At 37.2% G+C, this 17,413-nt stretch overlaps 1 protein-coding gene and 1 long non-coding RNA gene across 5 annotated transcripts; one reads left to right on the forward strand and one right to left on the reverse strand.

The window, feature by feature from the left end:
• Nucleotides 1–2,048: 2,048 nt before the first annotated feature.
• LOC134200399 (uncharacterized) lies at nucleotides 2,049–2,651 on the reverse strand. Its single transcript, XR_009975297.1, has 2 exons — nucleotides 2,497–2,651; nucleotides 2,049–2,398 (listed from the first exon to the last, which is right to left on the reverse strand). It is a non-coding gene; the product is annotated as an uncharacterized LOC134200399 (long non-coding RNA).
• A 4,881-nt stretch (nucleotides 2,652–7,532) lies between these two features.
• Nucleotides 7,533–10,885, forward strand: LOC101743423 (uncharacterized). 4 transcript variants are annotated; one of them, XM_004932457.5, is made up of 4 exons: nucleotides 7,533–7,881; nucleotides 8,728–8,851; nucleotides 9,514–9,772; nucleotides 10,533–10,885. In XM_004932457.5, exons 1-3 carry the CDS (start codon nucleotides 7,843–7,845, stop codon nucleotides 9,765–9,767), a joined length of 417 nt encoding a protein of 138 aa, XP_004932514.2. In that variant the 5' UTR covers nucleotides 7,533–7,842; the 3' UTR covers nucleotides 9,768–9,772; nucleotides 10,533–10,885. The 4 variants fall into 4 exon arrangements, with proteins under 4 accessions (XP_004932514.2, XP_062529383.1, XP_021207796.1 ...); XM_062673399.1 differs by lacking the exon at nucleotides 9,514–9,772 and having other exon boundaries at nucleotides 7,546–7,932; nucleotides 8,728–8,847; XM_021352121.3 differs by lacking the exon at nucleotides 9,514–9,772 and having other exon boundaries at nucleotides 7,549–7,881; nucleotides 8,728–8,847.
• The last annotated feature ends 6,528 nt before the right edge of the window (nucleotides 10,886–17,413 follow it).

A 17,413-nucleotide genomic window follows, 5' to 3' on the forward strand; every position in this document is an offset into this window, starting at 1 on the left:
TGGGTGAAGGTCCTGAAGGTGTACCACCAAACCAGCAATTCACAGCTAAAATCGCTGTTGTTAGCATATGTTACGTAGATATTGTAACACATAACGAAATTTTCATTATATTATATTGATATCATTAGATGTTCTCATGTAGAGAGAGCATTCTAGCAAAAATGTTGAACGTGAGATGTAAAAAAATGTTTAAATCATGTTTTTATTTAATCCTATTTTCAATCTATTTTGTAATTGTTTCTTATTAGTATTATTTTTTATTGTCCTCGTAGGCAGACGGTCAAACGGCCCATCTGATGGTGAGTGGTTACCGTCGCTCATGGACCTCAGCAACGCCAGGGGCAGAGTCAAGCCGCTGCTTACAGTTTAGTACTCTCCACAAGCCTCATTTGAAGCAGGACATGTCATAGCGGCCGGTAACACCGTGGAGGAGAGCACATTCCAAAACTGGATAGTACGTCGCAAAAAATATATCTGGAAACGCACTGTGGATCTCTGTGGATAAACGCAGTGGCTCCAGGTAGTATGGATGAACTCTACTCTGGTGACGAGCGGTGCGATTATAAAAACGAAATGATAGTTTCATCTCAAACAATTCCTTAGAGCACTCACCATGGAACATAAACATATGCACGTAATGATTGTATTCAATAGTGCAGTTGACGTTTTAATTAAAATTGTAATATATAAAGTTTTTAATAATTTCAGACGGCAAAAATGTTCCCTGAGCTTTATTCGTTTGAATTCGCTGAAATAAGAAATACTGTTCAGGAAATCCTAGTGGATTTTATAGAATGTAAACTTCAACAATGCAATCAGCGCCGTGGCCACAATATTGAATTGGATTTCTGCATCCGCGGACTGCAGATTACTGTTTGAAGTTGTTTTAATCTAGCGGCAATTGTTGTAGATACTATGACTTTGCTTGAATGATTACACGGTAAAAGTTTGTGACATTAAATGCGCATAGAATTAAAAAGAATTGTGACGTAATTTATGATATACGGTACCGCTTTAGCTGGGATGGAGTTAGCGAATTAGTTTCACAGTAAAGTTTCATCATAAAGTGTTGCTGTATACTTTCGAAAATACTTTTCTGATATAAATAATCTGATCTGATATAAATAATTATGTAATTTATAATAACTTACAATAAAATAGTAGCACCCCAGTCCGTTGGCACAACAGCTCAAGAGCATCTGCTTCTGAAGAGTCCTCATAAAGGCGAATCGGAAACACTACCCACTGAGATTTAACAAAAAACTCAGCGAGCTGATTCTATGACCATGTTTTTGATAAGAAACGACAAGTACGATACTGCTTGCTGCTACTAGGAGCGTCACTAGCACTGTAAGTGGATCGAGTCGAACCTTTTGTTATTCGAAACTTATATAATGCAAGCCTTCAAAAGGTGAGCCGATTCACGTTTTTGCCAATTAATTATCTTCTATTCTATAATATGATAGCTATCGATACATCAATAACAGATGGTGTTAATTGTAGGTTCGCATGAATTTTCACTTAAAAAGGAAATCGCGTTTTTTTCCCGTGAATTTTTGAATGTTTTTCTTTGGTTAAAGTTTTTACATAGTTGTGATTGAATGAACTTAGAAACAAAGTATATAAACATATAAAGAGGAACGCGACGTCGTCGGTGAGCAATTTCAATAGATGTTGAATTTATGAAGAAAAAACAATTTGTTTCCATATAATTCGGTCAAATAACAAACATCTCACCTTTTGAGACTTGCAATACCCAGGACGAATTTTACTGCCGACGAATGTGAAAATAAAACCTTCTTTTTGCGGTAAAAAAATTGTCTATGGTCGTGAAAGTCAATATGTTTAAAACTATTTTTTCTGTATGCATACTTATCTAGCAATAGTCTATTTGTCTGTTAAGGTGAAGGTAGTTTAACTTTTAAATTAAAATCCTATAGGGTCTTTTAGGAAAATCGACAAATATTACATTTGATGTGAAATCAGCATATTGCGATCACCAACCAACATCGTAAACAATTAATTATATTAAACAAAATAAATAGACATTTTAGACGTAACTCTCTTTAAAGTAATGGTTGTCTAATTACACTCCATTTTTATAAAAATTGTAAAGGAATAAATGAAGCTCCATATTTCAATGTCTTTTCTATGCAAATTTTATCGCTTGAGGGTCTCTCGGCGGCTTTTGGCGGCAAATTTAATCTGTGGCCTAAATGAAAAATTAAAAATGCAATTTCTCATTTCATGGTCGATGGTTTTAAATAAAAACCTTGGCTGAGCAATATACATACTGCGATCTTTTTTCAAGTACAGATTGTCTAATAGAGCCATAAATTCTAAATTTTCGTGTTTAATCCATTACTATAAAATTCGATGATTGTTGTTGACACAATTTCTAAAAAAAACGAATAATTTTAGTTATATTTAGTTATATATTTGTACCTAAGAAGCTGTATTTAATTTCTCTGCTCAAAATAATAATAACTTATTTACCTAATACAGTTTTTAAACATGACCAGGGCTATTTTTGGACAAAGTATCTGGGTATAACAATTTTTGTTGCTGCAACTATACTCTAGTCTAATTACGAAGTCCCTTTTGACACTTCTTAGAACGTAACTCTTCACGTTTCGCATAATCTGTATATTAATACATGAAGCAAAAACTTTGTATCCCTTTTTACGAAAATTGCGCGGACGGAGGAGTATGAAATTTTCCACACTTATAGAGAATATAGAGAAGAAGTGCACAATGCTAATATTTTTTTTAAATAATGCATAAAAGATACATTAATTCAATTAAGAAAACATTACACACACTACATACCATTTATTTGACGCACACACGCATGCATACTATTTATTGTCAAACTTTTGTTATTGACGTCTGTTGTCAAATTGAGAATAGAATATGGTTTGTCTTTGTTAATATTTTTTATAGTGTAGTCCATAGATTATACACTTAATATATTTGGTGTAGTCTTGGCGAAATTTGTGATTATAGAAGTATAAAATACAATCATAATAGTGTACAAACTTACAATTCCAATTGATTATAGTCGAATTTCGACTACTGCGGGTCCCCTAGTTTGAAATAATAATCTTTTTTTTTTCATGGTCGTAAACATCATTAAAAAAATACACAATCAATCTAAATCATTATACAATTAAATCACACACACAATAACATAATAATAACATTTGTCTCATGGGACTTCGTAATTGGAATAGAGTATAGCTACGACCTGTTTGATACTAACGCGACACGATCGTAGTTTCTATTTTACGAGCAAAGCTACGAGCAAGGTTTAGTTTAGTTATTACATAATCAGAAACACCGTTAAAAGAAAATAAGGTAATTTTCGTTTTTACCATCAGAGCAAACAACACGAAAACATATGTACTGACATACGTATTGACTGGTGACTGACTTCATGTGAGTCCGCGCGGGTAGGTACCACCATCCTGCCTATTTCTGCCGTGAAGCAGTAACGCATTTCGGGTTGAAGGGCGGGGCAGCCGTTGTAACTATACTTGAGACCTTAGAACTTATATCTTAAGGTGGGTGGCGCATCTTCGATCAATAGTAGTATTATTGATCGAAGTGGCGCATTTACGTTGTGGATGTCTATGGACTCCAGTAACCACTTAACACCAGGTGGGCTATGAGCTCGTCCACCCATTTAAGCAATAAAAAAAGTTTTCCTACAAAAAAATGTGTGCGTGTACTAGTGTACACACGTAAGAAGTGAAACTTATTTATGGCCTTATTTTTCGAAAAATGATCTACATGCAACTTTCTAGAAATTGGTTAAATAAAGTTAAATTAGATAAAGTTTAAACAAAAGGATTTTATTATCATAGACATGAATACAAAAAAGTTAAATTAGATAAAGTTTAAACAAAAGGATTTTATTATCATAGACATGAATACAAAACAGATGGCGCGTAACGGAAAAATGTGACGCGTAACCGAAAAATGTGACGGTAAATTTTTTTCCAACGCCGATAAGGAAGTTTCACTTCAAAATATTATTTTTCCGCCATTGAAAAACAATCTAACCGAGTCTAAAATGGATGTTCGCATTCGTTGGGTAACAGCGCGTTTATGAAGACGAAATAAAAGCAATATTCCGTGCAAACTCCTTGAACTTTCGATAGTCACGGAACGAACAGTGCTCTTCGCTTAAATTTGTATTTAATGCCTTTTTTAATTCTTCCGAAGTGTTTTTCGATTCCCTTCTATTTGTTTGAGAATTTTTTGGTGGACAATGAAATTGATTTCGTAATTGGCGCGTATTGAGAAACAATTTCGGGTAGATTTGGACACAGCACAGTATTAACTTTTCGGGTAAATATATGTTTGTGTCTTCTGATAACGTCTCATTATTTTTGGAATATATAAAACGTGACTTTTTTTCGTGTCAAAGCGGGACGCCTACGGAATTTCGTATATAAATAAATACATATTATTTAGGGTATGTCGGGGTAAGATGTAATATTTAAGCGCAAAAAAAAAAAGTGTGTGTGTCCGCTCCGACGCACGACTGGAGTTTACTGGATATAAATATAAATTTGTGTCAGTTGAATACAGTAAAATATGGAAGTTACGTATTCTAGTGAGAATGATCCGGGAGTTGCGGAACACGTGGATGCGGTAATTAAGTAAGTCTATATAATTCACTTTTACAATTAATATATAAGTTGTCCATTCACTGATAGAAGGAATTGTTTATATTTAATAAGCTTTATTAATAAATGATTTGTAGCGGGTTATATTCGGGTATCAACCCACTAACAGTTGATACGTTCAGGAATCGAACCCGAACGGCGTCCGGCCACAAGCAAAACGATGTCGGTAAATTAAACGAAACAATACGAGAAATAGTTCTATATTACGACAACACGATACACTACAGATTATTAACAAATTAACGAGACACAAAACAAACGACTAACAAATATATGAAAATACAATAATGAGAGAAACGCGCGATCAGTACGAGGCTTTGTGGCGGACTGCCGGCGCAGCAGCCCGGCGTCACCTGCGATAACGCGGCCGCGCGTTGGCTCCTGATTGGCGCGCGCACGCATCACGCAATCAGGAGCCAATCAGGCGCATAACGCATTTCGTGTGACATGCTATACTCTCTAGTACGATTTTGGTCCCCATAATTTTCATACCCCGGGCCTATATATGTAAATCGATTCTTAAGGAGTAAACTCCAAAAAACTTGAAATAAGTTATTATGGTATCTTACCCTCACTGACATCTTAATCCTTACACCAACTTGCCCTTGAAATAATATTTATAAATAATTTCGCAACAAATAACTACTTTTATACAGCAAAATTAGAGTTACTTTAGTATGTATTTTGTAAGACAATAAGGATTTGGGATAAGTAAGCTTCGATCAATAATACCATTATTAATCGAAGTAAGTAAGTATTCGGTAAGTTTTTAATAAGCCCATGCACAACAGATAAATGAAAGCGGGACATTTTTGTTCTTTTGAGAACAGCGGGACGGACAGCCTGAAAGCGGGACAATCCCGCCCAAAGCGGGACGTATGGTCACGTTATATATAACTGACAATTCTTTTTTATTTTTATTGCTTAGATGGGCGGACGAGCTCACAGCCCATCTAGTGTTAAGTGGAGCCCATATACCTAGTCAGGTCATAAATTCTGTCACATGTTTAATGTAAAATAATTGAAACAAGTTTATTCATTATGCAACCATTCATATACCAAAATGAACTTAACAAAACATAGATTCTTATGACACTAAAGTTTATTCAAAATGACCTCCGTGATTTTGAATAGAGGACTTCAATGTGCGCGGCCAGTCGTCTATCGCAGCACGAACGAGGTCCATGTCAATATCGGCGTCTGCCTTAATCAAGAATGTCTTAAGTGACTCCAAATTGGGATGAGGCTTTGAGCACGCCTTTTCCTCTAAGTGTTGCCATATCTTGTAATCTAACGGATTCAAATCTGGACTGGAGGAGAGTCTTCGTGCCGGATGAAGTCGATTTCACGCGCCGCCAGCCAGTCTTGTGTGCTCTTCGCTCTATGAGCTGGCGCCGAATCTTGTTGGAATACCCAGTGCCTGTTATTGAACATGGTATAAGAAACAGGTTCCACAAGGTTCGTCAGGACTGTATTTTGATACACAACTGCATTCGTTTTTACACCTTTCTCACAAAAATGTACCTCTGTTAAGCCCCAATAAGAAACTCCCAACCATACCATGAGCGAGGATGGAAAATGACCTCGTTGGACACGCAGAATACGGTTGCTAGCTTCTTCACTACTGTGTGCGTACACCTTATCATTTTGTTTGTTGTAGCTCTCTCTCTCTCTAGCTAAAAAAAAGAATTTCCCGATATTTTTTTTCCGCGTAACGCTTCAACAAAGCGCGGCATCTCTTCAGTCTCAGGTCTATTAGACGAGTATTCAAACGATGTCCTGTTTTTCTTCGATATGCCCGAATCCCTAAGTCTTCATTTAACACCCTTTTCACCGTGGTTCTGCTTAAACCCATCTGAAGGGCCAACAGTTTCTGCTTACGTTTGGGATTTCTTTGAATTCGCGCCTTCACAGCTTTTATCACTGCTGGAGTCCTAACAGACCGAGGGCGACCACTTCTTGACCTGTCATCTACACTAGAGTCTTCATTGTATCGTCTGATGGTACGATAAACGAATATTTTGGTTATATTCAAAATTTTCAGTATGTTAAAAATTTGAATTGGCGCGTAACCGCAACGATGCAACGCAATAACTGCAACACGGTCTTCTTTAAGCGTCCACTCCATACTTAAAAATGAGTAAAATTCTAAAAGAATACTTTTTTTTTTCATGAACAATTCGAAATTCGAATTCAATAAACTTTTTTGTGGCCAGCACTCTAAAAGAAAAGTTTTTACTGTGTGACAATACTTATGACCTGACTAGTTACATCTACAACGTAAATGCGCCACCCACCTTGAGATATAAGTTCTAAGGTCTCAAGTACAGTTACAACGGCTGCCCCACCCTTCAAACCGAAACGCATTACTGCTTCACGGCAGAAATAGGCGGGGTTGTGGTACCTACTCGTGCGGATTCGCAAGAGGTCCTACCACCAGTAAAATCTTCACTTTTAGTTTTGTAATGGTTAAGATAGTGAAAAGAAGTCCATGGACTGTCCGCTATTCATATTATTAAAACAAATCGGTACTAACTGATTTATTTTATGACGCTATTCTTTAATACTCATGTCACATCATATTCAGGTCATACTATCGTATCTTTATGTGTGTAAATATAATGTTTTTGGTTAGAATACAGTCACAAGGCTCCGATGAGCTAAGCGATGTACATAAGCCGTTTAAGTTTCTCAAAAAATATCTGACTCGTGTAACTTATTTAAAAAAAAAAGAAGTGAAGAAAAAGTTTTAGTCTTTACCTAGCAGTTTAAAAAAAATACCATAGATAATACACATGAAGTACTTCGGTCAAATCACGGTCGAGAAGCACTTTATTTGATTGGACGTTTTAGTGTTGAAATATTTACTATTATAAGTTGAATAATAATTGATTGTTTTATGTTTCGGAAAATTCGCAACCTTTGTACTATAATTATTAGTGAATTAAATTTTCGATAACATTGTAATTTTATGGCTCTTTGTAAGTGCCAATAATAGACCTTAAACGAGTCGACTAAATTAAAATGTCATTTTCAGTCAATACGACAATTAATTGACAATTTGAAATTCTCAGCTAAAAATTCACCTAAAATTAATGTACGCAAAATCTTTTTAAATTAACGAAATTTATTGAAGTGAAAAAGAAAGATGTTAATACCTACTTGTATTATAAAGTTTATGGAATTAGTGAGTTATTGTTCTTAAATGATCTACGTAGACTAACGATGACTTTGTCATGTAAATAGTAAAATTAATATATTTGATTGTAACATTTTCTTTAACGCGACCTCACTCGACAATCAATTTGTTCAATCAATTCTTTCGATTGATTCTGTTACATTGTGGGCTATACAAAACAGGAAAACGAGTAAAAATAATATTTAGGAACTTTTGAGATATCGTGACAGAAGGACCTACTAGCTCCCTTCGCTTTCGAGTATCGTAAATAATTCATTAACATACACGAATTGCTTGATCATTTAATTTTAAAACGTAGCATGTAAATTAATATTTACATTAGTACCAAATTTACAAAATACTGTTTAAGATAAGCCATTAGGTTAGCCATAAGGCAATAATATCATAGTAACTTAACATTTACGGTAGGCAGTGGCTTGGCTCTGTCCTTGGCATTGCTGAAGTCCATGGGCGAGGGTAACCACTCACCATCAGGTGGGCCGTAATCTCATCAATATCAATACTAATATATAAATCTACAGTGGTTTTTACGGATGTTCCGTTATAACTACTGAACCATGCATCCGATTGACTTGAAACTTGGTATCCATGTAGAAAATACATGTACTTAATGGATAGGCTAATATTTATATGAGTGTTGGACTCCCTACACCAGTTGCGGGGGCGTTAATGATGAGAATCTTTGTGGAGGTGAGAAATAATAATTTTAATTTTAAATGCCCAGCGAAGCGGACGGGTACAGCTAGTCTACCTATAAGAGCAATAAAAAAAAAGCCCATCCTACATTGTTACAAAAGAATTTCATCGAATCTAATATTTATCTTACTGTTTCAGTCGCTAGCAATATCATGTCTCACGTTACATCAATACAGTTACGATCTAACCGATTTGCCGACGCTGATGCTCTGTTCCGGAACGTATGTGGCATATATCATCGTGCTCTCCGGAGAAATAGTAGGTTAATATCGTATTATTGTAAATGTGGTGTTCAGTAACATAAGGCCATAAAACCAGCGTCAAGTACTCGGTGTCTTTCCTGATAATGTTGGTATATCAAATATTTTTGTATTACTATTTTAAATTTCGAAGATGTAAACGTTAAACGTGTATTTTGTCTTAAAAAGCCGTATTTATACTACGACACTGTAATTTTTTTGTGATAATCTGTGGTTAAAAACACATTTTATGTTACGCTTTTTGGCGGGAACGCGAGGAGTGAAGTTGTGTGTTTGTTTTATTTTTTCTATTTAGTGTTTCTTCAGGTTTAAATGTGTAATAACGGTGGTTTATTAACTGTTTAGTATCTGTGAAAGTGCACAAATGTGGGAAAATAAAACAAAGCCGCTGAACGTAGCTTCTCGGGATCCTCCAAAAAGTCCACCGAAAAAATCTTAGTAAATGACCACCATTTTATTGAGATTATATTTCATCTCATATCATTTTGTTTCATTTTTTTCTTTTCATTTCATCCCAGTTGATTAATGTCTCAAATTAATCATCTTCATTTAATTTCATTTCACTCCATATTATCATTTTTCATAAAAATAAGAATATAAATTAAAATAAGACATGACTTAAAGGTCTTAGTAATCAGGTCATAAAATGCCTTAAACATTTTAGGTGAAATGATTTTCGCGCCTTTAGACCTCGTTCAAGATATGTATTTTGGATTGCTCGGAGCCACATTATTTTCTACCAGCGGAGGTCTTGTCCTCTCAGCTAGAGTTCGAGGTGCCACATACCCGAGGACTGGTGACCACAACGCGGCCCTACTCGCTGGATCGTTGGCTGTCGTGAACGCATTTATAATGATTTTCGATCTAACCTTAGCTTATATGGACTCGGAGGAATTCGATGATGAGGCCAGCGTATGATCGAGGTATTTGTCATGTTATTAATTTTGTGCGGCCGTAATCATTGGAGACTCAACTTTATTAGATAGGCTCATTAAAATGTAATGAATTTTTTTTTGTAACTCTTCACATTAGAATCGGACATAAATACGGCTTCTAAAGACAATATTGCAGTAGGTTTGTTTATGTCGTTTTGGCGAAGCGATCTTGTATTGTCATGACGAAGAAACATTCCATTTCACAATTGAGGCCTATAAAATCAAAGGCAGCTAAACACCTTATTGTCGTAAAATGGATTAACAAAGGCGCTATCTTGTTTAGTTAGTTGGACACGCTTTAGTGTTTTCATGTTATAACAAATGCAGCTAAATCTCTAACAAATTCAGTTCAAAAATTTTATTTTTACTCTGTACTAAGTACTAATAAACGAAGTTTTATCATTTAAAATTCAGATTATTAGTAATATTCGCCTTCTTTATAAATCTGCTTTAAAATAAAGAATATCGTAGCTATCCGAACAGTTATTTCAGCTTCTCAAATCGGGAGTGTTGCTAACACTGGCCCTAGCAATTACTTCGCAGTACTAGCAGTACTTCGATGGATCGGGAGGATCCGTAATGACGTGCTTAGGGCCGATTTTTGTAGTTTACCTGAATATTTGACAGACTTAGATTTAGCTGCCTTTGATTTTATAGGCCTCAATTAACCTAATTTGTTTTTTATATAAAATGTTTTTTAGTTTGACTGATATAAGAGCAATATCAAGGTCTTAGTCTAATTTCGTAGGTGAAGCAGTGTCGGCGGCGGCGGACGCTTACATCGATGGATGGTGGTCGGGCTGTGGGGCTGTACTGTACGGAGCCTGTGGGGCTCTCACTCTTCGCTCGTGGCGCGACGTGCCAAAGTGCCATCGACGTTCGTACGCACAAGCATCTGCCGTATGCGCAATTGCAGCCGCTGCTCTGCTCACAATAGATGCTCTGTTCGCATTTTGCTCCGCGAGTCGAGACGATACAAGCACGCGAGCTAAGTCGTGCAAAACAAACAAGTGATAGTGTGATTTACATTGAATAATTAGAGATTTTTAATATTGTGATATTTGTAACATTAGTAAAGTGCTAATTTAGTATTCCTAAAAATCCATTTTATTTTCGTTTCGTTTATTTTGTATTTTAGTGACATCTAGCGGATAGAATTATAACTACATGAAATGATGGAAACTAAAAATATTAGTTCAAAACCATTGAAATATGGTTGTTGTTATATTTACTAGATGTCACTGCTGTGCTGCTTTTTCTTTTCATTTTTAAAATAAATGTAGTGATGTGATCTTTTAAGTATATAGATAAAATTTAAAATTATTTCCATCGATTATTTCACACTGAAAGTGCTCGCCGCGACGCTGCCGGCCGCTGCCATTCCGGTGTGACTCGGCCCTAACGATCAACAGTCAATACACGTCTTAATGCATTGGGATATGTGTTTATATACTTTTGAACTATTACTTGACTATTCTCATTGATTTCCTACCTAAAAGAATTTAGATCCTTTTTTTACCTATGCTGATAGCCTTGAGAGGCTATTTTAGCTTTACCCTAGCGTGTAAATGAACTCTCGGGGCTCAAACCGGAGATGTTGCTAGCACTGGCCCTAGCAAGAGCATTGCTTCACATAATCTACCACGGAAACGCGACTCACTGAGAAGATCCGGGGAGAATCTCAGTGGGCTGCAGTGCTCCACTGAATCTAACACCGGGATGAGAATCGCGAGCCACTGAGAAGATCCGGCGAGAAACTCAGTGGGTTGTGTCTATGAGCTAGGTTGCGCGTTGAACCAAAGAATCGAGACTGGATCCGAAAAGACATGTTATGTGTCACGGCAGCTTTGTTTTTTCCTGTCGTTCGACCGGGTAATTAGAAGGGGCCACGATAAGACGCTTATCGTGACGCGCCGCTTTTTCAAAGAAGTTAAATAGGAAACGTACTATCGTATATTTATTTTCCTACTTTAACTGGTAACCTTAGAGAGTTATGTCAGCGTAACCTGATGAGTAGATGAGCTCACGGGGCTCTAACCAGAGGACGTTGCTAACACTAGTAACATTAGCCCTAGCGAGAGCAGTGCTTCGCAGAATCTACCACCGGATCGGAAACGCGACCCACCAGGAAGATCCGGCGAGAAACTCAGTGGGCTGACTGTGGATTAATTTACTTGCCAGCGAAATACTATCGTAAATGCTGCCGGAAAAAAACCTAACTAAGTATTAATCTGTTTGTACTCCGGGGTGGCCCATAAGTCCTTTGAAAAGTAAAATTTGAATAAAACGAACAGGGCGCGCGTGAGCGGTGCAGGGGAAGCGGGGGGAGTAACTTCGGTTTCTGGGAATTTAGTCGCGATGGAGCGTTTTACCGGAGCGGACCGTGCGTTTTGTGTGCGCGAGTTTTATAAAAACGACAATTCGGCAACCGTTGCGCGGCGTAAATTTCGAGAACACAAAGGTTTACACAACTTTGACGACACTCCAACTCTTCAAACGATTAAGAACTGGGTTGCTAAGTTCGAGGAGACCGGTTCGACGTTAGATAAACCGCGGTTGGGTCGCCCAAGGACGTCACGTACGGAACAAAACATAGACACAGTGACACAGTCTATTCGCGAAAATCCGACACAGTCAACTCGTAAGCGCGCCAGAGCATTAAACGTATCCAGGACATCGTTACAACGGATTTTGAAGAAAGATTTACATATGCACCCTTACAAAATTCAGTTGGTTCAAGAATTAAAGGAAACTGACGGTATTCAAAGACAAAATTATGCGAATGAAATGTTGAATCGGTTTACTTCCTTCAATAACATAATGTTCTCTGACGAGGCTCATTTCCATCTTAACGGGCATGTTAGTAAACAAAATTGCCGCTATTGGAGCCCCATCAATCCAAAACTTAAGCATCAGAAGCCCTTACATAGTCCGAAAGTGACTGTTTGGGCCGCTATGTCAGCCCATGGTATCCTAGGGCCTTACTTCTTTGAGGATGGCAGAGGGCGCGCAGTTACTGTTACGTCGGAGCGATATGTGGCTATGATCGAAGAGTTTTTCATACCAGAATTGCAAAACTTTTCAGGCTTTAATGCCAGGACGTGGTTTCAACAGGATGGGGCCACTTCTCACACCTCTAACACTGCTATGCCCGTTATCCGTCAACTTTTTCCTGGCAAAGTTATCTCTAAGAGAGGAGACATTTCCTGGCCTCCACGTAGTCCAGATCTGACCCCGATGGAATTTTTTTTGTGGGGCTACCTTAAGGCTAAAGTATACGACACAAACCCGCGGTCAATTGAGGCCCTAAAAGAAAACATCCGCAGAGAAATGACAAGCATTTCAGCAGTGACGTGCCGCGCAGTCATCGACAATTTTAGACGTCGTTTGCAAGAGTGCCGTGATCGCAACGGATTACATTTAGGAGATGTTATTTTCAAAAAATAATTCCCGTTTTTTAAGCTTTTTATGTAAATAAAAATTTAATTCATAATGTAATTAGTTTTATTTTAATAAATTTTTTTTCATATCAAAGGACTTATGGGCCACCCTGTATTTTAATCATGCATTGTATGTAAATAATAAAGATTGTAAAGACAATAGACCAGTCCGTTAATGCAATCATCAAGAATCTGTCTTTTAGGTAATTAGACAACAAGCGCGGCAATTCATAGAAGTATGAAGGACATCGTAATAAAATGACGTAATATTAAGATTCTCGCACAACCCACTGAGTTTCTCGCCGAATCTTCTCAGTGGGTCGCGATTCCGATCCGGTAGTAGATTCAGTGAAGCACTGCTCTTGCTAGGACTAGTGGTAGCAATTCTCTCAGGTTGAGCCCGTGAACTCACCTACCGGTCCGCGCGAAGTTGGAATAGCCCCTTAGGCTACCAACGATTAAGTAGGGGAAAAAAACTGCTGTAATAATTGTAAAGTAAACATTTTCAATTGTTTAATTTGGTGATTAAACAATAAATACGAGGGCAAAATAAAATGCATAACAACTTTGACATTTAGTTTATCTTCGTGTGACAATTCAGTCTTATCTTTGAGCACTTCGTACTATCAACTAATGTGAAATACTATTATTACTAGAAAATTGCTAATTATATTTGCGATACCATTCTAGTACAGTAGTGCAAGAGCCCTGGCTTTGGTCATAATAATTAATAAGCCTAATTTTATTTGCTAAAAATCAACGCTCTAACAAATGTTTTAAAACGTTCCGTTTCAATAGGTACCTACCTACATTAATTTTATAGAACAAAATAGAATACATAAATAGACCATTTGTATATTTTACTGTTTTTTTAATGATTAAAAGTTTTAAGCCACTGGCAGAAATTCGTTTCCCAAAAATCACAAAAAAAAAATATATAACTAGTCAGGTCATAAGTATTGTCACACAGTAAAAACTTTTCTTTTAGAATGCTGGCCACAAAAAAGTTTAATGAATTCGAATTTCGCATTGTTCATGAAAATAAAAATGTATAACTTTTAGAATTTTACTCATTTTTAAATATGGAGTGGACGCTTAAAGAAGACCGTGTTGCAGTTATTGCGTTGCATCGTTGCGGTTACGCGCCAATTCAAATTTTTAACATACTGAAAAATTTGAATATAACCAAAAGATTCGTTTATCGTACCATCAAACGATACAATGAAGACTCTAGTGTAGATGACAGGTGAAGAAGTGGTCGCCCTCGGTCTGTTAGGACTCCAGCAGTGATAAAAGCTGTGAAGGCGCGAATTCAAAGAAATCCCAAACGTAAGCAGAAACTGTTGGCCCTTCAGATGGGGTTAAGCAGAACTACGGTGAAAAGGGTGTTAAAGACTTAGGGCTTCGGGCATATCGAAGAAAAACAGGACATCGTTTGAATGCTCGTCTAATGGACCTGAGACTGAAGAGATGCCGCGCTTTGTTGAAGCGGTATGCGGGAAAAAAATATCGGGAAATTCTTTTTTCGGATGAAAAAATTTTTACCGTAGAAGAGAGCTACAACAAACTAAATGATAAGGTGCACGCACACAGTAGTGAAGAAGCGAGCAACCGTATTCCGCGTGTCCAACGAGGTCATTTTCCATCCTCGCTCATGGTATGGTTGGGAGTTTCTTATTGGGGCTTAACAGAGGTACATTTTTGTGAGAAAGGTGTAAAAACGAGTGCAGTTGTGTATCAAAATACAGTCCTGACGAACCTTGTGGAACCTGTTTCTCATACCATGTTCAATAACAGGCACTGGGTATTCCAACAAGATTCGGCGCCAGCTCATAGAGCGAAGAGCACACAAGACTGGCTGGCGGCGCGTGAAATCGACTTCATCCGGCACGAAGACTGGCCCTCCTCCAGTCCAGATTTGAATCCGTTAGATTACAAGATATGGCAACACTTGGAGGAAAAGGCGTGCTCAAAGCCTCATCCCAATTTGGAGTCACTCAAGACATCCTTGATTAAGGCAGCCGCCGATATTGACATGGACCTCGTTCGTGCTGCGATAGACGACTGGTCGCGCAGATTGAAGGCCTGTATTCAAAATCACGGAGGTCATTTTGAATAAACTTTAGTGTCATAAGAATCTATGTTTTGTTAAGTTCATTTTGGTATATGAATGGTTACATAATGAATAAACTTGTTTCAATTATTTTACATTAAACATGTGACAGAATTTATGACCTGACTAGGTATATGCTGCCTAGTTAACCCCGTCCGTGCGAAACTGAAATAACCCGGTATGCTATCAGCGAATGGGTAGGGGGAAAAAAGCGAATTTACAGCTCAAATATTCTATCTATGATTTCTAAATCGTAACGTGGTCCGAGGTTCTCGATTATTTCTCCCCGCATTAGTTAGGCTAGTAAAGATTTTAAAACTTTTACGAAAAGCTGTCTCTTGTGTTGGTCAGCGTTAATGTTGTTTTTGTTTATTAATGCTGTTGTACAGAGAATTGGTATGGCCAAGAGTGCCATGACTCAGCTCGGAAAAATCCGGAGAGATCGCAACATTTCCGTAAAGGTCAAAACCAAACTGGTACGGACTCTAGTTTTCTCGATTTTTTTGTATGGCGTTGAGACGTGGTCACTGAAATCTGCAGTCCGCAGACGCATTGACGCCTTTGAGATGTGGTGCTGGAGAAAGAGGCTCCGTATTACGTGGACAGCATTTCGGACCAACGTATCAATTTTGCAAGAACTCAAAATCTCCTCGCGGCTGTCATCCGAGTGTCTTCGCAGAGTCTTTGAATACTTCGGTCAGATTGCACGGAAGAATGGTAGCAATCTCGAGAGGCTCAACGTGACCGGTAAGGCAGATGGAAAAAGACCTCGGGGGCGCAGCCTAATACGTTGGTCCGACCAGATCCGCAACGCTCTTGATTCCACATTTCACAACGCCCTCCACCAGAGACAAGAATAGATGGAGAAAGATCGTGCGTGCGAAGGTGATTCAAAAGGGTGGTCACGACCCTCAGCAGTGAGGAATACGAGGCAAGGAGGACAGAAACTACAAAATACTATTATGTTTTACATTTCAATAATGGTCATCCCATCCTTCAAGACTTGCTTTTCTCCGCAGAGCGGTTGTACTGACATAGGCGGGCTCACTAGACTCGTTAAAATATCCTAAAAATATATATATATAAATAGTGGACTGGGACAATCAAAATTACTTTTACGGTTAGAAAAAACCGTAAAGTTGATTTTAATTATATCTACAGCTCGCGAAAATCAAAGCAAATACCATATTATTATGAATTTCCTTGAACTAGAGGTCCCGCAGTAGTCGAGATTCGACTATAATTAATTGGAATTGTAACTTTGTACACTATTATGGTTGTATTTTATACTACTATAATAACATATTTCGCCAAGACTATACTATAAAAAATATTAACAAAGGCAAACAATATTTAATCTATTCTCAATTTGACAACAGACGTCAAGAACAAAAGTTTGACGATAAATAGTATGCATGCGTGTGTGCGTCAAATATATGGTATGTAGTGTGTGTAATGTTTTCTTTATAGATTTAATGTATATTTTATGCATTGTGTTAAAAAAATATTAGCATTTTGCACTTCTTCTCTATATTCTCTATAAGTGTGGAAAATTTCATACTCCTCCGTCCGCGCAATTTTCGTAAAAAGGGATACAAAGTTTTTGCTTCACGTATTAATATATAGATTACAATTATTGAAATGAAAGTTCAGGAGTATCAAACACAAATTGACATAAACACTTTAATTTCATTAGTCACGGATATTTTAAAGTATGACCTTTATATACTACACGCCCAACATAATACACATAGATGACTCATGAATGTCTTGCATATTATTATGTACACGAACAAATTAAAAGGCAACAACATTCTATACGAATGTAGTTTAATACATATTACGATATGTTTTATTTAATAATAATTTAAAAGTTGATTTCTTGTGGCGCAATATCCTATCGCAATATGAAATACATATAGACATACAAACAGTACATATTTACTTCATTAAAGTGAAAAAAGTGATGCATATAAAACTTTAAACACGATAAAATTCTTATTTTCATCATTTTTACAGCACAAGACTGCATACTACCGCCAAGGTAGGAAATATTACGCAGGAAGCACTGTATCT

The sequence above is a fragment of the Bombyx mori genome, chromosome 17 (assembly GCF_030269925.1).
Source record: "Bombyx mori chromosome 17, ASM3026992v2".
NCBI classification, from domain to species: Eukaryota; Metazoa; Arthropoda; class Insecta; order Lepidoptera; family Bombycidae; genus Bombyx; species Bombyx mori.